Source organism: Camelina sativa, chromosome 17 (genome assembly GCF_030686135.1).
Source record: "Camelina sativa cultivar CO46 ecotype springtype chromosome 17, ASM3068613v1".
Classification (NCBI taxonomy): domain Eukaryota; kingdom Viridiplantae; phylum Streptophyta; class Magnoliopsida; order Brassicales; family Brassicaceae; genus Camelina; species Camelina sativa.
The window spans coordinates 9,722,212-9,746,549 of record NC_141896.1 but is presented as its reverse complement, the minus strand read 5'-3'; the positions used below and the strand labels follow the sequence as shown (position 1 = coordinate 9,746,549).

Here is a 24,338-nt window from a genome sequence, read left to right as displayed (position 1 = left end):
AACAGTTATCCAATTTTTCTTTTTTTATTAAACAATATATGCATTTATTCCATTACATTAATATGAATATTTATACACATATATCACTTTGTTACTTACATTACATATAAAAACTTAACAGAATATATGACTTTTTTAATTATAATTATTTAAATTTTAATATTGTTGCTCACAGTCACTGAGTCACAGTATAATTCATTTCAGTAACAATTTTTCAGAATAAAAAAAAAAAAAAAAACAGATGTAATATAACATATGCTCAAAATGTTCAATGTATTATTGGGTTTCAAAACTAACGGGCTTGGAGAAATGTCTTATTACAGCCCACTACTATGTAACTTTTCATAATTTCATTAAATGCTGAAGAAAAAGGTTAGAGATATACACAATCTCATCATACTGTATTATTCTCCCTCTCTTCTTCTTTTGAAAATTTGAAAAAAAAAAAAAGGAAAATACATTTTCAAAAGTGTAAAGAATTAACAACCACAAAAAAAGAAAGAACTTCTCTTTTTTTTCTTTTTTCGCCATGTTATATATTCTTGATTTTGGAGACGAATCATATAAGCACTGTAAAGGGGTACACACTTCATTGCATCTGTGACCTGTTTCTAGTCTGGTAAATCTTGTTTTCTCCTCAAGTCTTTCTTTTTTTTGTTTTTTTTGTAACAAAATGTTATTACATATGAGAAACACAAAGATGTTATTAGTACTTTTCAATGAAGTGTTATTGAAGTGATTGTTAAATTCATTACCAGGTGTTCTACATGAGTGTTTTTTGTGGTCCAGTCCAGCTAGTACTTAAGATTGTTGTCAAAGTGTGGCTTGAAAGCAAAATCTGTGAAACTAATAAGCCAAGTTACGTGTTTTGTTTTCTTATGTTCCCATAAGACTGTTGGGTTTTGTTTTATTGTGTGTTTGGATGCATATGTCCAAATTCAATATCGTTTCCCATGAGATTTACTTTTGATTTCGTAGAGGAAAGGCCCTGTTCTGGTTATAGTGTTTTGAGGAATTCAATTTGTTTCTTTTCAGATCCTTGAGTTTGTGATGTGATGATTAGTATACTACTTTGATCTTGGAACCAGCAATGGATTCTAAAGATGAGCTTGTGAAACAACATGCCAATGTTGCAGAAGATGCTCTTGCTGGTAAATTAGTCTTACCTTTTTCTTCATCCTGCTTCTGCAATTTTTTTAATTTTCTAGTGAGAACATTTTCTCTTGTTGGTATTTTAAGGGTGGGAAAGAGCTGAGAATGAAGTGGTTGAGCTGAAGCAAAAGCTGGAGGACGCGGCTAGTAAGAACAATGTGTTGGAAGATAGGGTAACTCATCTTGATGGGGCTCTCAAGGAATGTGTTAGACAACTAAGGCAATTTAGAGATGAGCAAGAGGATAAAATTCAAGAAGCTGTGACTAGACGTAGCAAGGAGTTGCAATCTGCTAACACCGGTCTAGAGAGACGAGTTCTTGAGATAAACAAGGAAGCAGAAGCTGCTAAATCTGAATACATGGTGTTGAGACGAGAGTTTCTTGCACAGCGCGAAGAGCTTGAGATTGTGATGGTTGAGAGGGACTTGAGCACTCAAGCAGCTGAAACTGCTAGTAAGCAGCATTTAGGTAGCATAAAGAAGGTGGCGAAACTCGAAGCTGAGTGCAGGAAGCTTAGGAGTTTGGCTAAATCATCATTATCATCACTATCATCTAATCAGTCTTCAGATAGTCATTCAGATGGAGGAAGGGAGAAACTCGAGGGGAGTTGCTCAGATTCATGGGCATCATCAGCATTGATTTCGGAATTATATCAATTCAAAAGTGGTGATAGAAGTCTTCATGGAACTACTTTATCCACTGAAGTTGATCTCATGGATGATTTCCTTGAGATAGAACGTCTTGTGGCTCTGCCAGAGACACAGGCTAAAAACTGTAAGACTGAGTATGAACTGAACTTAGTTGAGAAGTTGGAGAAGCTAAAAGCAGAAAAGGATGAGCTTGAATGCGAAGTTAACTGTGGTAGAGAAGCGGAGAAGAGATTGAGATTAGAGCTTGAAGCTGTTGTTGGTGATAAAATGGAGTTGGAAGATATGTTAAAGAAGATGGAAGCTGAGAAAGCTGAACTAAAGATATCATATGATGTAATCAATGATAAATATCAAGAATCAAGATTTTGTTTTCAAGAAGTTGAGATGAAGTTGGAGAAGCTGCAAGCACAAAAGGATGAGCTTGACAATGAAGTTAAATGTTGTAGAGAAGCAGAGAAGAGTTTGAGCTTAGAGCTCAAAGATGTTGTTGGTGACAAAATGGAGTTGGAAGATAGAATAAAGAAGATGGAAGCTCAGAAAGCTGAGCTTAAGACATCGTATGACGATATCAGAGATAAGTATCAAGAATCTGGAGTTTGTTTTCAAGAACTTGAGATGAAAATGGAGAAGCTACAAGAAGAAAAGGATGAGCTTGAAAGTGAAGTTAAATGTTGTAGAGAAGCGGAGAAGAGACTGAGGTTAGAGTTCGAAGCTGTTGTTGGTGACAAAATTGAGTTGGAAGATAAATTGGAGAAGATGGAAGCTGAGAAAGCTGAGCTAAAGATATCGTTTGAAGTAATCAAAGATCAATATCAAGAATCTAGAGTTTGTTTTCAAGAAGTTGAGATGAAGTTAGAAGAGATCAAAAGGGAGCTGAAACTAGCTAATGATACCAAAACACAAGCTGAAACTCAGGTCATCCAAATGGAAGCAGAGGTGAGAAAGGAGAGGATTGTCTCTAGGGAGCTAAAGGAAAAGTGTGAGAAATATGAAGAGAAGCTTAGAAGAGAGATAGAAGAGAAGACAATGATCAGGAGAGAAAAAGTAGAACCAAAGATCAAACAGGTTCAGTTTTGTATTTTTACTGATCACCCCTTGTTCTCAATTCTTGTTTCACTAAAGTTGATTATGTTCTATTGCAGGAAGACATAGAAACAGCTGCAGGAAAATTTGAAGATTGTCAGAAAACAATAGCATCACTGGGGAAAAAGTTACAGTCTCTTGCAACACTTGAAGATTTCTTGATCGATATAGCTAACATTCCAGATTCTGCAAGGTCTGTTCACAAGAAGGAAGCATTTTTATCAAAAGATCCTCCTGAGTGCATCAAAACAATCAATAGAAGACCACTTGAGTATCTTGCAATCAAGAACTGCAATAACACTATCTCACCTCCTCCATGTGCATCTTCTTCTGATTCAACAACAGTGTCATTAATTATGTCATCAAACCGAGGGAGTTCTGAGAGGAATCGTACTGGATTTGCCACGGTTTTCACCAGAAGTAGAAATGCAATACATTTGGGGAGTTAGGAGAAGCAAATAGGTTCTTGCAGTCAATCTGATTGTTTAATCGGATTCTTACCATAGTTTTCAGATTCTGACTTGTTATTACCAAAAAGGATCATCCTTGTTTCTTCTGCTACAAAATGTATCTTTCTTAATCTTATATGTCTTGTGAGGTTTATCTTTGTTTTTCCAGGCTCACCAATGTGATGGTCTAATATGATGCATTATGGTTGCTCAATAGATAAAAGGCAACGAAGACTGCATTGGTTGTGTCGAAAAACGACCTTTTCGATTATATTCTAAAATGGTACATGCAACACACAGTCATCTAAGGTTCTATGGTGTAGTGGTTAGCACTCTGGACTTTGAATCCAGCGACCTGGGTTCGACTCCCGGTAGGACCTCTCTTGCTTTTGCATCTTTTTTTCCCCCAACATTGTAATTAGGAGATGGCAAAACTGAACCAAACCAATATTCATCAGCTCAAACTAAACCACTTTGAGCTCAAATGTAACAGAATAAACCAAAAACTCATAAATATTTATTTTATATAATAAATATATAATATATATAGACATTAACCTATACCAAATCCAAATGAACATAATTTCTTAAAAAAATATAAAAGTCTAGTTTGAAAAAGCAAATGCCAAGCCTAATTGTAATCATCAATAAATAACATTTACAAATACGTTTTTTTTTTCCTTTAGTACATCAGCACCTCAGATACATAAACAACAGATGAGTGGAGTAGTAGTTACACAACAAACCATATACTCTGCAACTGAGAGCGTCTAAATTGGCTACTATTCTCCATGGTTGTGATGATTGATGTTCTCTTGATTTCTCTTGGTACTTCTCTCTCTTCTAAAAGCATGAAACAGATCCAATCCTAGCCCAACATTGAGGATGTTCATTCCCGCCATACCAGACAGAGCTAGCGGTAACTCCACGCCTCTCTCAAACTTGTGTGCGTCTTTGATGAGCTTGACAGTGATGAGAATGTGAGGAATGCACCTTGCAAACACAAAAGTTGTCCAGTTTAGTACCCACTCCAGTTTCACCAATGCGGTGTTACTGTCTCGGATTCCCGCCATTCTCCTTAGCTTCCTCACGTGCAGAAAGATCGAATGCATCTGCTTACACATTGAAATAACAAAGGTCACTTTGGTTCACATAAGTACATGTTGTGAAGTTAAAATTGTAGTCTATCTCCAACTAAATTACTATATATATGAAACTAGAGCTAAACTCATGTTAGCATGGTCCGCAAACGAAACAGTCAGAAAAATCTCCGAGGAAGAAAAAAGTGGAAACGTACCTCACAAATGAGAGTAAGAATCAGGTAGTTGATGGTTACATTTCGGTACAGAGCCAATGTGAAGCAGACAAGGAGGACGAGATGGTGAATTAGAATGGAAGGTATTAAGCCACTGTACAACCGGTACTGAAGCATATCCCACTGGTCATACGCAAAGTAGCCGCATGAGAAACACAAAGCTGGATATGCCCATTTCCAAGTACCACCAACCAACTCAGAATGATCGAACATCTCGTCTAACCCTTTGGCTAAGCATTGATTGAGCCGTACTGATCAAGCAACCATAAGAACAACTAATGCAGTGCAAGGGCAGCAAACACAGAGAGCAACAAAGCAAAATGGAGAACGTAATTGAACCCAATAACAACGACAAAATGTGAACCCCAAAACTACGCATAAACAGAGAGAAAGAGACGGAAGGGGGGGACCTGATGCGGAGGTAACGATAGAGTGCAAAAGCGAGACAGAGGTGTTAACAAAGAGAGGGTCACGAGAAATCCACAAACGAACCACCCAATTCATCAATTGAAAGAAACATCCACCACATATCACCCATAGAAGCTCCGTCCGGAGATTGAAAACAATCTCAAACACGACGGAGACTAGCCATAGAAGCAACGTCGCTAGAAAGAACTGCCCTGCTCCTCCATTCTTCTTCCCTCCTCCCGTGCTCCCAATCCCGTTCCTGGCCATCGAAAACCCCTCTCTCTCTCTCCGCCCCGTAGATTCCTTAATAAATCCGGCAAAGCTCAACCCTAAATTGAATTCTCAGCTGAAACCTCCGATGATATCCATTTCCAATTTTGGCGGAAGAGACTTTATATAAATGCCTTTAACGTAGTAGCCTCTTTGGGACGCAACGGACACGTGTCCTTCGGTACTTGTTCCTTCTTGATGGCTGTGTCATCTAATTAATAACAATGTCAATGCCGACGTTTCGAATGTCGACGATCTTATGAGGCCTAGTTACGGCCCATTTTGAGAATAAATCAGCCCATATATAATCATGATTCGGAAAGATCGGCAAACCACTCCATATATAATCATGACTACTATATACATGTAGTAGACAGTACAACAAAATCAAGAATTGTCTTGTTAGTAGTTGTTTTACACACACACAAAGGGGAACACAAAGACTATAAACAAAATTAAACCGGTTTCCAAACTGATAAAACCTCTTGAAACATCTCAAGCATCAGTTCTCGATCAGCTTGCCTGAAGAAACTGCTGATTTCTTCTCTGACATCATAAATCTTTCCGAAATCAAACAAGTACATCAGACACCCTTTCTTCAGTTTCTCCAGCTGATAAAGCCATGCTTCTTGTAGCCTCTCGAGCACATTACCCGAGTTTATATCTTCCATTAAGCTTTCCTCGCAGGACGCTTTCAAATCCGTTATGTCGTATTTGTTTGCAGCACCGAGGAGGGCGAGCCGGTGTTTCCAGAAGTCTTCTTGGGTTATGTTACCGTAGAGGTAACTTAAGAGAGCCATGCAAGATTCTCTTGACATGTCGTCGATGTGGATTGTGGATGATTCTTTTTCCTTGAGGTCGTGGTGGAACATGCTTTTGAATACCGTTGAGCTTGCCGAGAGGATGGCTTTGTGAGCAGAGAGCGTTCCGTCGGCTGTGTGGATGGTTACATCGGTTAGGATGCTTTCCTCTAGCATCCGGGATAAACATTTGAGAGTGGTTTGTGTTGAGATTGATTGCATTGTTGCATCGGTTGGCCAAACAGGTGAAGCTTCACCACCCTGGATTTATATTTGATTTAAATTGATCAACCATAAAATACAAGAGAAAGCTATAACAGAATCATCATTATGAAAGAGAAGAAATAAGGTGAAAAACTGACATTCAAAGGGAAGATTTTGAGATCAAGAAACTCGACATCAATGGTGAATCGACCGTGGAAACTGGAATCCACATGCCACACACAATCATCAGTTGTACGCAGCAGTTTTTCATAAACTGCACCACAATACAGAGTATCTAGATTTCAGTTCTAAACCATATTCCCATAGTTCCATCTCATTCCAATATAAATTAAATAAAGCTTACTTCAATATTTTCTGAAATCCCTAATTCAACCTATAATTTCAAAATTTTCAAATCCAGTAAAGTCAAATTGAGAAACCAACACATACACATACCAGGAGAGATGTAGAATCTACGATTAGGACCAACGTTGGAGACACGAAGAACAAATTTGGCAACAGGAGGTTGCTCCTTAGATACTCTAGACAGTTCTGGGAATAGCCTCACTGATAAATAACGATTCCTCTCTATTGACAGATGCCTTCATTACATTCAAACACACAAATTCAAAAAAAAAATCAATCCGAGAAAAAATTCCCCAAATGTAAAAAAAAAAAAACCCCAAAAGTAGAAAGAATTACCAATTCCAAATCCCAACTTTGAAAGGATCTGATTTTTTGAAAGAGCAAGGTCCAAAATTCTCAATCCGCCATTGAGCTAACCTCGAGATTGTCTCCACCTTCGTGTCCCCCATCCACTCTCTCTCTCTCTCTAAGTTTTGACTTCCTTTCTCTCTCAACTCTTTTACTTCACGCCAAAATAACACGACGAAGCAAAGGCAACAACTACACACACTCAGGTGCCTCCATCGCTTGCCACGTGTACGAAGATGTTTCGTTTTAAAATTCTTCAAAACGGTTCGCTCCGGTTTAGTTTAGTAACCATTTAGAAATTGGAAAAGAGACGACGAAACGAGTTGGAGAGAGAGTGATCAGATAAAATGGCGACGGGGACGGCGAAGGAGAAACCGAAGATCGTGTGGAACGAAGGGAGACACAGATTCGAGACAGAGGATCACGAAGCTTTCATAGAATACAAGATGAAGAACGAAGGTAGTAAAGTCATCATGGATCTGGTTCGAACCTTTGTACCGCCGTCAAAAGCAGGATTAGGTTTGGCTTCGTATCTCTGCGTCGCCGCCTTCGAACACGCCTCCGAACACTCTTTCTCCATCATCCCCACTTGCTCCTACGTTTCCGTATACTACATCTCTTCTTCTTCCTCAAAACTGTGTGATGATATTTAGATTCTTGTACTGTTTTTTTATGAAATGTCTCGTGTTTTTTTTTGCAGGATACGTTTCTTCCTCGAAACCCATCGTGGCAGCATCTGGTTCACTCAGAGGATTCCAAGACCATCAAGTCTAGCATCTGATCTCAATTCTCATCAAGTCTTTGCTTCTTCTACTTAAAAAGTCTTTGGTGTAATAAAACTTAAAACACTTCAGGTTACATTATTATAAAGCTTATTTCATGTCTCTGTAACAACAAAAAATCCCAATATGTATTGTATTTTTCACAATTCGACAGCAACAAAACACTAATGTTGTCAACATTATAAAAATAAAACGTGACAAAAGCATTATTCTATATTACATATTTGTACAGAAACGTTGTTCTTGTGTCTCCCCTTTCTTAGCCGGTGACAAAGTAATCCATTTTCTCCGGTGGCAAGTTCAAAACAGATTGATCAACCTAACATCATCAAGAAACAGAATCAGGTCAAAATCAATTGTAAACCAAATGAACAAAGGGAACAATAAAGCATGATTGTTAAGGTTTTACTTGCCTCTTCGAAAGGAACGAAGACGAATGGAGTCATACCCCTCTTGTGTGAGACAGCAGGTATATCCGGGTTGTGAGTTTCATCGTCTTCCCAACCTTCAACTAGACCAAGAATGTCTTCTTCTGTGTTGCTTACTTCGTCATCGTTCACTCCACTTGTCACAAGTGACAGCAAATCCATCCGGTTATTCGCTCCAATCGCTGTTCCTCTTAACCTAACCACACCCACAAAAATAACAAACCCACATACCATGATGATCAGAATGACTACGAGCTACTCAGTTAGATTCCCTATAAGTACTTAACAGATAGGCAACATGTTTTGAGGGATTGAAATACCTTAAACGGATCCTTAAGACGGTAGGGGTTGTCCCTGGGTACAGAACAGCTGCTTCAATCTGCAAAAAAAAAAGAGTATGTTTTCAGGATAATGAAGATGTAATGTTGTTGATGATCTCTAGCCAATAAAGCAGTTAGAGGCAGCTAACCTTATCATCTGTCATTGACAATGTATAGGTGCCTCTGTAAAGATTGTCGGATTTAGAAGAAGCCTTAAAGTTCATGTATTTGGCAACATCCTTCAATTTCTGCGATGAGTTCTGGAGAATATAACAAAATATAACCAATTTGAGAATTATCAGAGCCAGCGACTCACATTGATACCTAGTTAGATTAAAAGTGTGCAAACCTTGTAAAGAAATCTGCCAGATGGGTAGAATCTTATGTAGCGGTAGTAACAAACCTGCAACAAAAATTTCCAAAATGAAGAAGAGGCCACTCAATAAATGTGTCTGTATGGGACAGATGAAGAAAAGAGAGCAAGACTGTGAAAAAAAAGACAAAGACTTTACTATATAAACTGGATTAGTAATCTTCCACTCAGCAATCCCAGCTCGAATGTAAGTATTCCTACTCACATAAAGACCTGAGAAGAAGACACAAAGTTTGAAAGAAATAAACAAGACATCATGTTAGTTTATACAGTATAACAAGACAAGAATACAAAAGACAACAATAAGTAGGTGGTAGAAACTCATGAAGGAAGGGGATGGATGAAAGCAAGAAAGATTTACCATCAGTACGAACTCTGGATCTAAGAAGCCACATTTTCTTCCAAGATCCATCATATTTAGACTGCAAGATCGTATAGTTTTCGATAACACCAGTAGTCTGCCAAGCTTTCAAGCAAGCATTACGCCAGAAGACAGGGTTTCGAACAGTGTACCTCCACTTTCGGCATACACAAGCTGCTCTACCTAAGTCATAAGGCATCATCCGAGCAAACACCTACGGAAGTAACATCATATCCATGAGTAAACTTATAGTACATAAGAAACAATGTTTGTTTTAGTATAACGAGGCAAAACAAGAAGAAAGGGAAGATCAAAACCTCGAAAAGAAGCTCATCAGGCAAGCAACGATGAATCAAAGCTGGATCATAATGGGGTATACTGCTTGTACTACCGCATGGTGCCACAGGCCTCACATGGACTCCATAGAGATCTACAACATGGGACAAAGATTATGTAAACTACTCATCTCAAAAACGTAAACCACCCAATTTGTGATAAAAGATGAAAACACAGTAGAGACTAGAATGATTTAGATTAAGATGTACCAAGCCAAGGCCTCTTAGTGATAAAGTATTGGACAGTCCTGAGCCGCAACGCAGATTCGAGCTCAGATGGTATAGTGAGAGCATCTGTGACGAGAATGAAGAAAAGACAACAAGCACCAATCAAAACAAGTTAAACAAAAGAATCAGTAAAATTAGCCACAACTTCTATATGATTTCTCAATTTTTGTGATAGAGCACATTCACGAGACCTACCAGATCAATCTATGATCCCATACGAGATAAGAATTTGTAAGCAAAATAAAGAGAAAACTCAATCAGACCCACAAAACAGAAAAGAAAAAAACTGAAAATTTATATCAAAATTTATATTTATCTGTTCTTGATGTCATATATAGATCCGATGAAAAATTCGTCAAAATTACCAAAAAAAAATCGGAATACCTGAAGTCATGAAAACTGCTGGACGATTTGAAAAATCCGGCGAGTTCGTAGCCGCCCGTGCGCGTTCCCTGTTACCGGGAAAACAATAAGACGATAGAACCAGACTCTCTCTCTCTCTGTCTTTTTTAATTAATTAATTTATTTGTTTTTCTGGAGGTTCACGTTATTCCAACAAAACCGACATAACTGAGTTCAGATCAGTTCCAAGGTCGGTTTCAATATCTCGTTAACCAAGTGGTTTAGTTTTGACCGTTTCATCTTATAAAATTAGATCGTTAGTTCCTCCTAATTAGTTTAGGCAGAGGTCAAAAAAATTGTGACAATCATTAATCTTTTGATTAATTAATTTTTGTATTCTAAAACTTTTAAAATAAAAATAAAAACTTGCAAAAACTGAAATTAATTTAAGACAAAATGCACTACATCAAAGTTGATTCATCATCTCAACTTTCTTCTAGAACTTGACATTGTCACCTAAATAGTTGACATCTGTAATAAAAAACAATTTGAATCAAAATAATATATTATAAGATGTTCAATTTTTCTTCTATTTTTTAACCATAATTTCCAATAATATTTTTCTGTTTTATTTCTTCACTTTAATAGAAATAATTTACATAATATGATTTTTTTTTTTGTAATTTCACTCTAATTATAATAAACCAACACATATACTAATATATAGGATTTATAATTTTTAGAGAAATAGTTGAATACATATTTTATTTTAAGAGAGAACAAAATGTATATTTAAAATTACAATTGATTAGCTTGAAGTTCCTGTCATATATTTATAGTTATAATAATTTCAAATTTTTATATTCAAACCACAAAATCAGTTCTTAATTCACAATAAAATTTATTTTTCTGAATTTTTCACATATTTTATTAACTTACATATTCTATCAAATATTTGGTAACTCTTATATTTATAATTATATCTATATTTTAAGGCACTAAATTTTAATTAATTGTAATTATTTATTTGTGTTTATGTTATTTTTTCCACCTCCATAGTATTTACAACATTAAAAATAGAATAAATAATAAAAGATATTAATATCTAATTATTGCATTTTTTTTATTCTTATATACTTTATGTAAGAGTTCAACATGTGTGTAGCATATTTATGCTATTATGCTTATGAGAAGTTCAACATGTGTGTATGATATATATATATATATATATATATATATATGAGTGATATTTTTGTTTTAAAATGTGATGAAATATTTAACTTTTTTATCATCTAAATTGTTCTTAATTTATTTTGGGGACATTAGTACTACATATATATTATTCTTACATTATGAACATCAAGATGTAGTTTTATTTTCAATTCTACTTGTCATCATTAAGATATGACGCGTATTTTCTATTTTGCTTTTATTTTTTATTCATTTTAAGATAAATAATTCACATGAAATTGTTATGTAACTATTTTTCAATTTCTATTCACTTATTAATATTATTCTAATTATATACCATTTATCAGCATATAGTTAATTAACATATATATATATATAATATGTTTATATTAATTAACCAAATTATTGTGGATTGTAAATATATATATATAAGTTAGGTTTTGGTCTCACTAATAGCGGTATAATTGAGTCATTTTCCATATTCATCAATCATCTCGGGAAAGCGTATTTAGTTTTCGATTAATCATCTCAAATAATATTTATTTTCATAATGAATCTAAATAATATAATAAATAATAGGTAAGTTTTTTTGCATTTTTTGAACAGTGGAAAAATTATTGAAGGGACTAAGAAAAATAGAAAACCATAACTGAAGAAATTTTTTTAGAATTTTTGTACAAATTTTGAAAGATACTTATTTAAAAAAATATTTATATAATATAAACTATTAAATAATCAATTTATTCCATAAGAACTAAACTCATTTAAAATTATATAATTATATTTTGTTATATTATTTTCCGATATTGTAGCCTTGAAGGTCTCCCGTCTTCTAGCCACGCGTGACAAGAAGATGCGCGTCGGGGCCGCCTACCTCCTCGAGAACCTTCGTACTGGGGAGGGGTCGCTGCGTTTCCAACCCAACACCGAATCAGTCCTGAAACCGCTACTTTTGCAACGTCTTACTGTGGAGAAGGAAGAATCTATCTGCTACAAGATCGGTTTTATAGTGTTGGCGCTTGTATCCGTACATCTGCCGCAAGATAAGTGGTCGGAGTTTTGGTCGTTCGTTGTGGGATTGTTGTCCGCTGATTCAACAAAGGTGCAGAAGAAATCGGCGCTTCTCATCTTGAGTAGTTTACCACGGGACGCTATGGAGACCTTAGTATTTGGCGATTCCAGCTTTAGACTTCTCCATGACTAATTTTTGCCTAGCCTAGTTAAATTATCTTAATTACCCTTAATGATCTTATCATTTTTTATACTATTTCTAATGACATTTCAATGTATTTTCTTATACTTTTAATGTTAATTTTAAAAATGTACATTAAAATTTTATAAATGTACTTCTCAATTATAATAGAATTTCAAAGCCTTCTTTATCTAATACCCCTTTCTTATTGTTATTATTATTATTATTATGTAAAATGCCAATAATATTTTAAAGACTGAAACACTGGACTTAAATCGTACATTACATCCCAAAGCGGACTGGCCTAGGACATAAAACCTTTAAAAGTAAAAGAAAAAATTTGCAGATTGAAAGGAAGAAATTAACTTAACATGAAATGCGCTACACAGTAATCTGAGTTTTTATCACGTGATAGTTCAGTAAATTACTGTATTTTTTTAAAAAAACATGAGACAGACATAACGCACGCACTGCTCTTTTCAGAGCTCGTCCTTGGCTTCCTTAGTTGTCTTTTCCTTCTTATCAGCCTTCCCAACTGTGTCCTTGTTCTTGTGGATGAAGCTTATGAAATCTTCCTTTGTCCCGTCCCCATGGTAAACCACGATGTTTCCACTCGCTGATATGAAGTAAATGGTTGGAACGCCCTTCACATCGAAGGTATCACGTGGGATGTCGTTTGTGGAAAGGTCCTGGACACATGAAAGAGTAAAATACACCGCAGAGGACCAAGAACATATACACTCATCAAATGTAAAGAAAGATAAAGGACTTACTATCTTAGCTATGACTACACTTGGGTCGTTTTGGTACGACACAGCGATCTCGTCAAACATTGGAACAAGCTTTTGGTAAAACTTAGACCATGGAACATAGAATATAAGCATAACTGCATTTCAAATGAGAAGGAGTTAAAAAAAAACTGAATTATAAGCTTTTTGTATCAGTAAACAGATTTTTTTGTTTTTACTTAATAACGTAATGTAAGTATGTGCAACTCACCGTTCTTTACAGATTTGAAGACCATGTCGTCAAAACTATTAGAAACAACAACCTTCACTAGGTCGTTGTTCTCGGTTGGGATAGGTTGAGATTTTACGTAGGGTGCAAGTTTTCCCTCTTTGAAGTCCTTAACCCATGATTCAATCTGGTCAATCTCCACATTTGCTTTCAGGTAATTCTTGCCGCTAGCGGTCTCGATGATGATAAGAGGAATATGGCTCTCTTTGTGTCCATAATTCTGTTAATGGTGTTCAAAAAAGAGAAAATTTGTTCAGCATTTTTGTAATTAACCAATACTAACCTGGAGGTAGACGAGGAAGACATACCTTCAATGTACCTTGACTGTCATTGACACCACCTAGAAGGAAGCGAAGACCTTGTCCCTTGTTGGATGTAGCAACTTCACGGTACTTGCATTTAAAAGACTCGGCTGCTTCTCCAGTGAGATTAATGTACAACATCACCTTTCCAGTCAGGCTCTATACCACCATGCAAAAACATAATAACTTTTAGGTGACAACGTACGTAACGGTTTTAAGATCTTTCATAGCCATGCAAGCGTGAGATGAGCTACCTTAGTATAAGGGCTGTAAAAGAATCTGATAACATATGGGGTGTTGTTTGGATCTTTGTCGAAGACGGTGACAAGTGGAAAGCTAGATTCTTTGACAAATTTCTCCAGAGCTTCCGATTCGAAATCCTGAATGCATGCACGAGAGTAAATTAAACAAACATTCGGAAACATGACCACTCACTCGTCCATGTAATATGCAAAGTGAAAAAGGCTTTCTCTTGTACCTTGGAATCAACAACCAATTCATCAAAGGGTTTGAATATCCTAACTAAAGGTCCGGTCACAGTTGGCTCTCCGCTAGGAAGAAGTTTGGCATCCAAGGTATGTGCGAAAGTATAGTTAAAGTGCAATTTAATTTTGTCTTCCGCGGTTGCGGAATCATAGTCAGCACGAAATTTATATGCAGCGGCCAAGAAAGAATCAAACTCGGAGCCAGGTAATTTAGGGAAAATCCCAACCTAAAACAGCAAAAGTATAATACATGATTAGATTATGGAACATAGACAGATAATTAAAAGGAATATGTATATTCTCACTTACCACAAAAACCTTCTTGTCCCCAACAAACTCAGCAACATCATCAGCTGATTTTATATGTAATGAAGGAAGAGGTTCCTTACTTAGTCTCTTTAAGAAAAATGCAATGTCGTCAGCTTTTTTAGGTCCAAGGTACCATTCATGAAGTTTTCCTCGGTATCTGAAAATCAAGATTGATGGGAAACGAGCAATCCCAACATCGGTGGTTACGAATTCTCTGTTTGCTTCCTCGCTTGCATCAATCTTGGCAAAAACCACCGGAGGGACGTGACTGCTCAGCTCTGACGCAACTTCCTCGTACTGTAAAACAAAAAATATCACGGCCTTGTGAACTAGACAAATAACTATAGCAAGTGATCATCAAAAGTTTCTAAAAAATCTTGGAAAGACATTACAGTTAGAAAATGGTGTCCACTCCTCTCATGCATTTCATTTATAAATTTGACTAAAACACATTTGACTTTTGTAAATAATATGAAGATGCTATTATAGCATCCATTAGGAATGTTTCAATGGGTCGTCTCTCAACTAAAAGACTAATAAAGAAAGAGAGAATGAGAGATATATAATGAAGGTTAATTACATATATATGGCTTAACTATATCAAACATATTAACACTAAATTGATCAATGAGAGGATATTGAAAGAGTTTCTCACAAAATGTAAATTCTATTACTAAAGTGATTGAAAAGCCATATATTACCTCAGGAGAAAACTTGATGGATTTCGGACCCCTGAAGATAAACAAAATACGGATTACCAAATGACGGAGATCAAGATCAAATGACAGAAATGTTAAAGCTATCACAATATATATACCATGAGGTGTAGAAGTTGACAACAATAAAATTGTGCTTGTTGATAATTTCGTCGTAGTTACTGTGATTCAATGTCAACACTAACTCCTTCGTCTCCGTATGTTCGCTTTTAATAGATGAAGCGAATGACAATAAAAGGATCCAAAACAAGACGTATCCCGTAATGGCCATTATCGCTATCTCTCGCTAACAATGTTAATTAAGCTTTGGTAAGCTTTGAATGAAAGCTCTAGAAGATATACATTATATATTGCGCCAAGATTCGACGACTTTCACAATAATATTTGCAGCTAAGAAAATAAAGACCCAACGACATGTATAGTCTTAGTAAACTCATATAAGATAGAACGATTTTTCACGACAGAGAGAAGTCGACATACTAAACCAAAAAGTTTAATAAAATTAGAAAAGTCAAAACGTGGCCGAGCCTGCAGGTTTCCTATACGGCCTGCATGATGGCTTTCATTGCTTCCTCAGTAAACCGTTCAAACATCTTTAGGATCCCTCTTGTGGGCATTATATATGGGTAGTGAATAATTAGGCTAACTATCAAACAATGATGCATCGTGTTTTGAGTTTTGTTTCAAGCTCTCTTACTTACTCAACAACCAAAGTAGCCAAGACTGGAATTATCTTGGTACAGTATATGGTTCTGCAGGACTAATCGACTTTAGTGTTAGAAACTCGATCCAAAGAAATGCCTCAAAAACTATATTAAAGGAGAACTGAGTTCAAACACAAAAAAGGTAAAATCAACCAAAAAGTGAAACGAGGCAGCCATTATTGTTCTGCAGAGTGCATATAAAAAACCCTAATGAATAGATAAAGAGATTCTCTCTGTCTGTCTGTATCCTTCTCTCTCTCTCTACTCAAAGCTCTGTCTTCCTTTGTGTATTTTCCTCAAAACTACCAAACTAAGCTAGCAGCTAAGAGACAGAGAACACACTTCTCTTTTCAGAGCTCGTCCTTGACTTCCTCCTCAGTTGTCTTTTCCTCCTCCTTGGGCTCTCCAACTGTGTCCTTGTTCTTGTTGATGAAGCTTATGAAATCTTCCTTTGTCCTGTCTCCATCGTAAACCACAATATTTCCGCTCGCTGATTTGAAGTAAATGGTTGGGAATCCCTTCACATCAAAGGTTTCTTTTGGAAAGTCATTTGCGGTTGCATCCTGGACAAGTGAAAGAGTAAGAATCCAGTGTGATCAGGAACACACATATACTCTCAAATGCGAAGAAAGAGAAAGGACTTACTAGCTTAGCTATGACTACACTTGGGTCGCTTTGGAACGACAGAGCGACTTCGTCCAAGATTGGAACAAGCTTTTGGCAGTGTCCGCACCATGGAGCATAGAATTCAAGCAAGACTGTAAATAGGAGGGAAGACAACTGATTTATAAGATTTTTCTACCAGCAGATTAAGTGTTTTATTTCATCATGTAATCTAACTTACCGTTCTTTCCAGAGTTCGTGACAATGTCGTCAAGGCTCTCAGAAACAACAACCTTCACTGGCTCGTTGTTCTCCGTTGGGATAGGTTGAGATTTTTTGTGGGGGGCAACTTTTCCATCCTTGAAGTCTTTGACCCATGATTCAATCTGGTCAACCTCCACATTTGTTTTCAGATATTTCTTGTCATCAACTGTCTGGATGATGATGAGAGGAACTTGGCTCTCTTCGAGTCCAAAGTACTGTGAATAGTTCAGAAAAGAGAGGGGAATATGTTCAGCAATTTGAAACTAATGCTAACCTTGAGATAAAGGATTAGAGAGAGATGAGGAAGACTAACCTGGAATGCACCTTGGCTGTTCTCAGCATCACCTAGAAGGAAGCTAAGACCCTGTCCCTTGTTGGATGTAGCAATTTCACGGTACTTAGATTTAAGAGACTCGGCTCCTTCTCCAGTGAAGTTCACGAACAACATCGCCTGAAAATCAAAAAATTACCCACCATCAAAACCCAAAACGAAGAAACTAACAGAGACTGAGGATTCTGGAAGCTTTTAGTGAGGATATTCAAAAAGAAAACTACAGACACTACTATCCGATTCAGCTAATATGGCACACACTCACAGCTCCTTCCATAGCCAAAACATAATTCAGTCAAGCTTATGAATAAATATCAACTTTCACCAATCAACTCATTTCAGAATTTCTATTAAATGAAACATATTCTCCAGTAAAATAAAATGGCATAATATGACTCTATCTTTGTAGTATATCATGAACTGGTTACAGCGTAATGGAGTAAAGAAGTTACCTTGGTATTAGTGCTTTCAAAGAACTTGATAACATATGGGTGGTTGTTTGGGTCTTTGTCAAAGACGGTGACAAGTGGAATGCTGGATTCTTTGACAAATTTCTCCAGAGCTTCACCATCGAAATCCTGAATGCAAGAAAAGCAAATCAAACAAACATTCCACAACAATATACAATATAATGGGACCAAACATCCATGTAATATACAAACCTTGGAATCAACAAAAAGTTCATCAAAGGGTTTGAATAGTCTGACAACAGGTCCTGTTACAGATGACTCTCCACGGGGAAGAAGTTTGGCATCAGAGGTGTGTGCGAAATCTAATTCAGAGCGCAACTTCTCAGCAGTGGCCATGAAAGAATCATACTCGGAGCCAGATAGCTTAGGGAAAATCCCAACCTACAACAGCAGAAACAGACATTATCTAACTACCATACCATACACGATTAAAAATTATGGAACAGAGACAAAAAAAGATAAAAGAATATGTTTTGATACTTACCACAACAACCTTCTTGTCACCAACAATCTCAGTAGCATCATCAGCTGACTTAATTTCAGCTGAAGCAGGTCCACTCTGTTTCTTCAAGTAAGTAACAATGCCGTCAGCTTCACGAGGTCCGTTGTATTCTTGAACAGCTTTACCTCCGTTTCTGAAGATCTTGATAGTTGGGAAACCCTGAACCTCGTATTGAGTTGCAAATTCCCTGTTGGTCTCCTCACTTGCATCAATCTTAGCAAGAACCACCGGAGGAACATTACTGCTCAACTCTGATGCAGCCTTCTCGTACTGTAAAGAAAAAAAACATCATCACTACATTAGTCACGGCTACATGAATTAAACAAAGAGATAATGCTAAGTGATCGAAAGACTGTAAAAAAAGAACAAAAAAAAAAAGTCTCCACATGCAGATCCTATTTTGAAGTGATTGAAAAAAGCCATATTATTATTATTACCTCAGGAGCAAGCTGCTTGCAGTGTCCACACCTGAAGAAGATTACCAAACAAAGGAGATTAACATTCAAATACTTTCACGCATCAATCAATTACAGAGGAAATATAAATCAGCCGACTCAATCTACATAGATCGGAATGATACGAATCGTTCGAATTACAAAATTCTCTAACCAGTATAACACAGATCAGCTACGCTAATTTCCAAATCACGCTAAGCTAGATCGCATGCAAATCCGTGAAACAAACACAACTTATAAATTCAGATCCGGGTGGAAGGAAACAAAAGGAGATCCACATCCACCTCAGATTCAATGAATCAATCACACCACATGTCAACAGTAATTTAACGAGTAGTAGTACTAACAGAAATGTTAAATTCTCAAACACAAAATAAAAATAAAACAATCGAATTACCATGGGGCGTAGAACTCGACGACGATGAAATCGTGCTTGTTGATTGTATCGGTGAAGTTAGTGTGATCCAAAGTCAACACATACTCCTTCGTCGTCGTCGTCGTCGTCTCCGTCTCTTCGCCTCTAATAGAAGAAGCGAACAACGACAACACAAGGATCGATAACAACGTCGCGTATCCTCTCACCGCCATGATCGCTTCTCTTTCTCTCTAAAGCTTTGAGAATTCTCTCTTTATCTCTCTCTGTATGCTCTCAGCTCTCTCCGGGGGAAAGATATTTATCACTGCAAGACACGAATACTGAATGCTCCTAAATGGTCATACATCCCACGTGGCAATCTCTCATTGGATCTTTCGTCGTCATAATTTTTACACAGTGTCTTGATGATAAAATCTCTTAACCTTGGCGATTATAATATGATTTTGTTACTTTTTTACCACCAGTAGAAAGGTAAACAAAAAAAAAATATCATAAGAAGAGAGAAGAATTGTCTACACACGAAGATACACTAGTTACAATGTTCCGCACCAGTGTACAAGCTTCACGATATCGAAGTAAGACGTGGCTTGTTCTATGTCGTTGATCTTGAATCAAATGAGAGATCTCAGGTCCGTGACTTCGTGCAAGTAAATGCCATGGTCAAACAAAAAAACGTGTATTTTATTTTAAATCTGACCAATTATGTTTGGTTGTGAGTATTATATACGTTTTTAAATTCCTCATTCATCTTATTATATATGGTGGAGAATAAATAAATATATATTCAGACGTAGATTTAACTTAAAGATCTGAGACCTTAAAAAAAATACTAGAAAAGACTTGATTAAGAATCAATGAATATATTAATTGAAAAAATATGTACAACAATTTCTCCTAAAACCGAATCTCTAGCTAATTTCATTACCAAAACTTTTTTTAATTAGTTCAAATTCAATCTTCTTCAGACTGAGGCTGTTCTTGTTCTTGTTGTTGAAACCTAACATCTTCATGAGCTTTCACAACTTGTGAAGTGAAATTCCCCAAGGCTTCAAAGATTGGTACTAATCCAGCTTGTAAGCTGCTTGAAGCTGCATTGTTCACAAGTTTTATTGTTTCCTTGTGCCTTGCTCTCTCTTCTTCTAGCTTCTTCCTCATTGAATCCAAATCCACCTTCAAATCATCCAAAGCTGAGATCCCGCTCTCTGACAACACCACGCTTTTCTCTGATGCACCACCGTCTTGTAGCTGCTCGTTTCTCATTCTTGCTCTCGCCCTCTCCATCCTTAGATCATTCAACCGTTTTTCAAAATCATGCGAGACATACTCTGCTTTCACTCTCTGTCTTTGCTCCTCATCTTGTCTCTCCCATAGTTCGTGTAGGCTCGAGGCAAAGCCTTGCATCGCGCTTGTTACGTTCTCTCCAGAGATTCTCGCCATTGCTTCTTGCCAGTCTTTGCATATAACGAAAACCTGTGGAGCTCCAACTCGGCTAGGAGAGAAAGGTGCGATTCCGTCCTCTGTTGATTCAGGTTCATGGTGAAGACATCTTGAGAGCCACCCATTTAGAGACTCTACATATGATTTCTGAGTGTTCACCCAATCGTTGAAGCTAATGCACCATTCTCGTAGCTCCATCTCCAGATCAAGAATAGCTTTCAGACCGGAGTCTCTTTGTAAGCCGGTGTTTGCCCTGAGAGATCGAACCTTGCTCTCCATAATTGCCTGGAACTGCTTCTGGTGGCACTTGAGCATTGATCTCCACATTCTTATCAACCTTTAACAACCAAGTATTCAAATTATACAAACGAAAATATATAAACGTAGGAGTGAGTAGTAAGAGAATTGAGATTATACCCGTGAATCAACTGTGTGAGTTGCGGCTGTAATTCTTCATCTCTGAGTTTATGTATCCTGCTGGAAATGGAATCAACAGATCTTATACAGACGTCAAGTTTGGTTAGCAGCTTTCTAATGGCTGCTCGAGTAGCATCAATCTTGCTAGATTCCGCACCAAGACTATCCAGTTTTTTCAGTGTTCTGCACTTTTCTTCATAGATAACACGAAGCTTCTCTTCATCCTGCCATCAACAGACAACTGCATCTGTCAAAAGATGCTCCGATCTAAAGAGACAAGTATACATTCAAAATCAAGAAACACATAGATACCTTGACTTCTTTATACAGTTTCTTTTCCCAAGCATAGATTTGCTCCAAGGTTGAAGAGAGGTTTCCAGATAAGCCTTCTCCAACATCCTGACCATTGTATGATTTTGCAATTTTCAAGATCCTAGATGTTAACCGTATTGATGGTTGAGGCTGAGAACGCGATGACACTGTGGAAGGCGCTACCAGATACATGATCCGCGAGAAGATAACTAGAAAGGAAAAAAAGTAAATATCATTGGAAAAAGTAACAAGGTAGGACTCCAATGATGCAAATCAAATCTATGGTTCATAAATTAGAAGCTCATCAGAAAAGAAAGAGCCCAACAGTTCAATCAAAAGTATAGAAAGCTCATATGTTTCTCCTGCATGAAGAGATTCACAGTAGAATGAAGAAAGTTCGCTACAGTCAGAGGGTACATATGTTACTACTGCAGGAAGAGGCCCAAAGTACTATTAAATTTAAAGGCACAGTTGCAAAGCAAACAACTCTAACCTAACTGCAAATCATATGCAGAAATGCATTGATCATAGCCAATATAACAAGACTGATCTCCACGGAAATGGGTTTTCAATGTAGTTTTTTTCAAAAGGCAGCAAGACATCTGGATATCCCATTTATGCAATCTCAGATACAAAAAGAACATGTAAGAACATTTACCTTTAAGCCCAGAGCTTTTCTGCTGATAAGGCAACTTGCTAACTTCAAGCAACACAGCCACTTCCTTCCCATGTGAAGAAGCAACCTCAAACTCACTCTTAATCTCTTTCACAACTTCTCTGAGATCTCTAGTAGCATGAACCGACAATGCAGACAGACTACTTATCTTGGAAGATTCAACATCAAAAGAAGTAGTTGCATTTTCATCCAACTCAAAGCTCACTCCTTTCTTCCTCACATATTCTTCTTCCACTTCTCCAACACTCTTTCTAGCAACAGTCTCATGCCCGCTTAAATCATTACTGCTACTCTTTCCTTCTCCGTCATTAACATGGTGAAACTCCGAATCTTCTTCACTACTCGTAAACGACGACACAGTCTTCGAACCAAAAGAACTCTCAGTAGCCCTTTCTACCATAGGCACTTCCCTCGATGTTCCTTCACCTGAATCTCCTCGTTTCTTGATCTTCCTCTCGTGAATCTCCTCTAGTTGTGACCAGTTCCCAGGTTCATTCCCCTGTCTCTGTTCTTTCACCTTCTCAATACCTTTCCTCTTGGTATGTTTAAACGTTTGCCCAATGATAACATCTTGCTCTGTTTCGTCTTCCAAATCAGGAATCCCTTCTCTCTCCCTCACTTCTCTCGAATCAGGACTGCTTGAACTCGACTTAACTCCACCCACGGCCGGAGGAAACCCAGCTCCGGCACCGGAACTTTCACCGGAAACAGCTCTGATATAATCATAATTATCAAACACATTCAAAAAATCCCAACTTGAAATCTTAGGCGGAGACGGAGGCGCTGGAGGTGGCCTCACCGGAGACGGTGGCTCTCTACGTTGCTCCGGGTAACCAAAATAACCAGTATTAGCATTCCCGGAAAAGTAATTAGAGTACCCAACTCCATTCTCCACTCTATGATTCTCCGGCTGAAACACTAAAGGCCGAGACGGTGGCGCAGACTTCTTCATAAAGTACATTCCTTGATTCGGGTTCGGGTACGGGTACTGGTTTTGATTCGGGTTCTCTCCCATATACCCCCATCCTTCAACCGGATACTGATAACCCGGTGGATATTGATAACCCGGTGTAAAACCAGGGTTATAACCGGGTTGGTAACCGGGTTGGTAATGTTCCGGTAATGGTGTTTCTTTCTCCTTCACTTGAGGGCTAGTTTCATCAATGTGACTATGATGATGATGATGACCTAATGAATCATCAGATCCAGATTCGGATCCTGAATCTAAGTCGGATCCAGATGATAAATGCAAATGCTGATGATCTTCTCCTTCTCCTTGGTCTTCGTCTTCCTCGTCGTCGTCAATAACGGAATGAGAAACAGAAGTAGAAGAAGAAGACGAGATCTTGTGGTTGTGTTTATGATTATTACGAGGCTTGCCTTCGTCAGAGGGAAGCGTGAGAACAGGGGAACCAGGGATAGAAGAAGAAGAAGAAGTACCAACGACGATGAGTTCTTCGTCAACAAAACGTTTAATGGACTCACCAACGTCGCAGAGAGATTGGAAGTAAGCGAGATGAGCAGCGGCTAAAGCACAACGGTGATGAGAAGCGGCTTTGATTAGTTCTTTCCTCTCTCTACAGAGAATCACAAGTGGTTGATCATCTACTTTGGATCCTCCGCAACCCATATGTGAAAAACCCAAACTTTAACGTTGACGTCGTCTCCACAACTAACTGCTGTTTCAAGTCTCATGCTTTGGGGAATGGAAAGACCATTGCTTTCTCGGATGAGAAAAGCTGTATCCCCAAATTCGAAATCTGGGTTTTTTTTTCTTTCAAATCTCAGGAAACAGAGTAAGCAGAGTTTAATTAGATGTGGTTAAAGAGAGGAGTGTGAGGAAAAAACGAAGGAGGAGGAGGAGGAGAAGAGGAGAGGGGAGCTCGTGCATGCGAGAGAGTGACAGAGAGAGAAGAGGAGAGACAGAAGAATCCATGGGGGGCTTTTTCTTTAAAACGTGACCGTAGCAGACAGGGATCAGAGGAGAGAGACAGAAAGCAAGAAAAATGAAGTTTTTTTATGGGGTTTTGTTTTGTTTTGTTTTGTTTTGTAAATTACATAAACTAAAAAAAAAAAAAAAGGATTCGTCTTGTTGCAATTAATTACGATCTCTACGAAATTTAACGGATAGGGATGTGTGTAAGAAAGCTAGGGATTTGGGCAAAAACTTAAATGCAACTTGGAATTGGAGAAGATGAAATTGAGAGAGAGCCCCGCCCGAGGATGAAAGCATAAAAAACAAAAGCAAAGTTTGGTTTTTTATTTCTGAGAATTGTATATCAGAAATTTTCCGGGAAAGAGTGAGAGAGAGACAGAAAAGAAACGACGTCGACGACGGAATGATGTTTGAAGATAACGCCGTCTC

At 37.5% G+C, this 24,338-nt stretch overlaps 8 protein-coding genes and 1 non-coding gene across 10 annotated transcripts; 3 read left to right on the top strand and 6 right to left on the bottom strand.

Moving 5' to 3' along the window:
• Positions 1-381: 381 nt before the first annotated feature.
• LOC104756522 (filament-like plant protein 2) lies at positions 382-3,490 on the top strand. 2 transcript variants are annotated; one of them, XM_010479126.3, is made up of 4 exons: positions 382-619; positions 1,036-1,151; positions 1,240-2,867; positions 2,945-3,490. In XM_010479126.3, exons 2-4 carry the CDS (start codon positions 1,091-1,093, stop codon positions 3,332-3,334), a joined length of 2,079 nt encoding a protein of 692 aa, XP_010477428.1. In that variant the 5' UTR covers positions 382-619; positions 1,036-1,090; the 3' UTR covers positions 3,335-3,490. The 2 variants fall into 2 exon arrangements, with proteins under 2 accessions (XP_010477428.1, XP_087351392.1); XM_087495266.1 differs by lacking the exon at positions 382-619 and adding an exon at positions 684-858.
• Positions 3,491-3,642: 152 nt separating this feature from the next.
• Positions 3,643-3,714, top strand: TRNAQ-UUG (transfer RNA glutamine (anticodon UUG)). Its single transcript has one exon. It is a non-coding gene; the product is annotated as a tRNA-Gln (tRNA).
• Positions 3,715-3,943: 229 nt separating this feature from the next.
• On the bottom strand, positions 3,944-5,514 carry LOC104756521 (uncharacterized). The gene is made up of 3 exons (XM_087495265.1): positions 5,060-5,514; positions 4,632-4,900; positions 3,944-4,446 (listed from the first exon to the last, which is right to left on the bottom strand). The coding sequence occupies exons 1-3, from the start codon at positions 5,322-5,324 to the stop codon at positions 4,117-4,119; spliced, it is 864 nt and encodes a 287-aa protein (XP_087351391.1). The 5' UTR covers positions 5,325-5,514; the 3' UTR covers positions 3,944-4,116.
• Positions 5,515-5,649: 135 nt separating this feature from the next.
• Positions 5,650-7,636, bottom strand: LOC104756519 (BTB/POZ domain-containing protein At1g21780). The gene is made up of 4 exons (XM_010479125.2): positions 7,034-7,636; positions 6,788-6,933; positions 6,490-6,605; positions 5,650-6,388 (listed from the first exon to the last, which is right to left on the bottom strand). Exons 1-4 carry the CDS (start codon positions 7,144-7,146, stop codon positions 5,783-5,785), a joined length of 981 nt encoding a protein of 326 aa, XP_010477427.1. The 5' UTR covers positions 7,147-7,636; the 3' UTR covers positions 5,650-5,782.
• LOC104756517 (acetyltransferase At1g77540-like) lies at positions 7,366-8,041 on the top strand. Its single transcript, XM_010479123.3, has 2 exons — positions 7,366-7,650; positions 7,746-8,041. Exons 1-2 carry the CDS (start codon positions 7,393-7,395, stop codon positions 7,824-7,826), a joined length of 339 nt encoding a protein of 112 aa, XP_010477425.1. The 5' UTR covers positions 7,366-7,392; the 3' UTR covers positions 7,827-8,041.
• Positions 7,880-10,533, bottom strand: LOC104756518 (F-box protein 7). Its single transcript, XM_010479124.3, has 10 exons — positions 10,257-10,533; positions 9,855-9,938; positions 9,627-9,739; positions 9,310-9,523; positions 9,088-9,161; positions 8,925-8,978; positions 8,725-8,835; positions 8,576-8,634; positions 8,241-8,451; positions 7,880-8,146 (listed from the first exon to the last, which is right to left on the bottom strand). Exons 1-10 carry the CDS (start codon positions 10,264-10,266, stop codon positions 8,087-8,089), a joined length of 990 nt encoding a protein of 329 aa, XP_010477426.1. The 5' UTR covers positions 10,267-10,533; the 3' UTR covers positions 7,880-8,086.
• Positions 10,534-13,010: 2,477 nt separating this feature from the next.
• Positions 13,011-15,761, bottom strand: LOC104756516 (protein disulfide isomerase-like 1-1). The gene is made up of 8 exons (XM_019239440.2): positions 15,497-15,761; positions 14,711-15,007; positions 14,395-14,628; positions 14,171-14,296; positions 13,923-14,060; positions 13,597-13,834; positions 13,371-13,483; positions 13,011-13,286 (listed from the first exon to the last, which is right to left on the bottom strand). The coding sequence occupies exons 1-8, from the start codon at positions 15,695-15,697 to the stop codon at positions 13,077-13,079; spliced, it is 1,557 nt and encodes a 518-aa protein (XP_019094985.1). The 5' UTR covers positions 15,698-15,761; the 3' UTR covers positions 13,011-13,076.
• A 463-nt stretch (positions 15,762-16,224) lies between these two features.
• On the bottom strand, positions 16,225-19,537 carry LOC104756515 (protein disulfide isomerase-like 1-1). The gene is made up of 9 exons (XM_010479120.3): positions 19,153-19,537; positions 18,738-18,768; positions 18,283-18,570; positions 17,991-18,179; positions 17,781-17,906; positions 17,311-17,448; positions 16,975-17,212; positions 16,776-16,888; positions 16,225-16,693 (listed from the first exon to the last, which is right to left on the bottom strand). Exons 1-9 carry the CDS (start codon positions 19,341-19,343, stop codon positions 16,481-16,483), a joined length of 1,527 nt encoding a protein of 508 aa, XP_010477422.1. The 5' UTR covers positions 19,344-19,537; the 3' UTR covers positions 16,225-16,480.
• Positions 19,538-19,971: 434 nt separating this feature from the next.
• LOC104756514 (uncharacterized) lies at positions 19,972-24,338 on the bottom strand. Its single transcript, XM_010479119.3, has 4 exons — positions 21,956-24,338; positions 21,298-21,506; positions 20,986-21,209; positions 19,972-20,905 (listed from the first exon to the last, which is right to left on the bottom strand). The coding sequence occupies exons 1-4, from the start codon at positions 23,601-23,603 to the stop codon at positions 20,083-20,085; spliced, it is 2,904 nt and encodes a 967-aa protein (XP_010477421.2). The 5' UTR covers positions 23,604-24,338; the 3' UTR covers positions 19,972-20,082.

Excerpts from the sequence above, each read along its gene's own strand:
- LOC104756519 (XM_010479125.2), bottom strand. The coding sequence starts at position 7,146 with ATGGGGGACACGAAGGTGGAGACAATCTCGAGGTTAGCTCAATGGCGG. Across the intron at positions 6,934-7,033 it reads AAAGTTGGGATTTGGAATTG|GCATCTGTCAATAGAGAGGA; the intron begins GTAATTCTTTCT and ends AATGTAATGAAG. Across the intron at positions 6,606-6,787 it reads TAGATTCTACATCTCTCCTG|TTTATGAAAAACTGCTGCGT; the intron begins GTATGTGTATGT and ends ATTGTGGTGCAG.
- LOC104756518 (XM_010479124.3), bottom strand. Across the intron at positions 8,836-8,924 it reads CTGGCAGATTTCTTTACAAG|AACTCATCGCAGAAATTGAA; the intron begins GTTTGCACACTT and ends TATATTCTCCAG. Across the intron at positions 8,452-8,575 it reads GTCTTAAGGATCCGTTTAAG|GTTAAGAGGAACAGCGATTG; the intron begins GTATTTCAATCC and ends GGGTGTGGTTAG.
- LOC104756521 (XM_087495265.1), bottom strand. The coding sequence starts at position 5,324 with ATGGCCAGGAACGGGATTGGGAGCACGGGAGGAGGGAAGAAGAATGGA. Across the intron at positions 4,901-5,059 it reads TATCGTTACCTCCGCATCAG|TACGGCTCAATCAATGCTTA; the intron begins GTCCCCCCCTTC and ends TTGCTTGATCAG. Across the intron at positions 4,447-4,631 it reads TTCTTACTCTCATTTGTGAG|ATGCATTCGATCTTTCTGCA; the intron begins GTACGTTTCCAC and ends ATGTGTAAGCAG.
- LOC104756514 (XM_010479119.3), bottom strand. The coding sequence starts at position 23,603 with ATGGGTTGCGGAGGATCCAAAGTAGATGATCAACCACTTGTGATTCTC. Across the intron at positions 21,507-21,955 it reads GAAAAGCTCTGGGCTTAAAG|TTATCTTCTCGCGGATCATG; the intron begins GTAAATGTTCTT and ends TTTCCTTTCTAG. Across the intron at positions 20,906-20,985 it reads CTCACACAGTTGATTCACGG|GTTGATAAGAATGTGGAGAT; the intron begins GTATAATCTCAA and ends TGGTTGTTAAAG.
- LOC104756517 (XM_010479123.3), top strand. The coding sequence starts at position 7,393 with ATGGCGACGGGGACGGCGAAGGAGAAACCGAAGATCGTGTGGAACGAA. Across the intron at positions 7,651-7,745 it reads CCACTTGCTCCTACGTTTCC|GATACGTTTCTTCCTCGAAA; the intron begins GTATACTACATC and ends TTTTTTTTGCAG.
- LOC104756522 (XM_010479126.3), top strand. The coding sequence starts at position 1,091 with ATGGATTCTAAAGATGAGCTTGTGAAACAACATGCCAATGTTGCAGAA. Across the intron at positions 1,152-1,239 it reads TGCAGAAGATGCTCTTGCTG|GGTGGGAAAGAGCTGAGAAT; the intron begins GTAAATTAGTCT and ends TGGTATTTTAAG. Across the intron at positions 2,868-2,944 it reads TAGAACCAAAGATCAAACAG|GAAGACATAGAAACAGCTGC; the intron begins GTTCAGTTTTGT and ends GTTCTATTGCAG.
- LOC104756516 (XM_019239440.2), bottom strand. The coding sequence starts at position 15,697 with ATGGCCATTACGGGATACGTCTTGTTTTGGATCCTTTTATTGTCATTC. Across the intron at positions 14,061-14,170 it reads TTTACAGCCCTTATACTAAG|GTGATGTTGTACATTAATCT; the intron begins GTAGCTCATCTC and ends CTGACTGGAAAG. Across the intron at positions 13,484-13,596 it reads CTTCAAATCTGTAAAGAACG|TTATGCTTATATTCTATGTT; the intron begins GTGAGTTGCACA and ends TTTGAAATGCAG.
- LOC104756515 (XM_010479120.3), bottom strand. The coding sequence starts at position 19,343 with ATGGCGGTGAGAGGATACGCGACGTTGTTATCGATCCTTGTGTTGTCG. Across the intron at positions 18,769-19,152 it reads GTCGAGTTCTACGCCCCATG|GTGTGGACACTGCAAGCAGC; the intron begins GTAATTCGATTG and ends AATCTTCTTCAG. Across the intron at positions 16,694-16,775 it reads GTGTAGTCATAGCTAAGCTA|GATGCAACCGCAAATGACTT; the intron begins GTAAGTCCTTTC and ends TCACTTGTCCAG.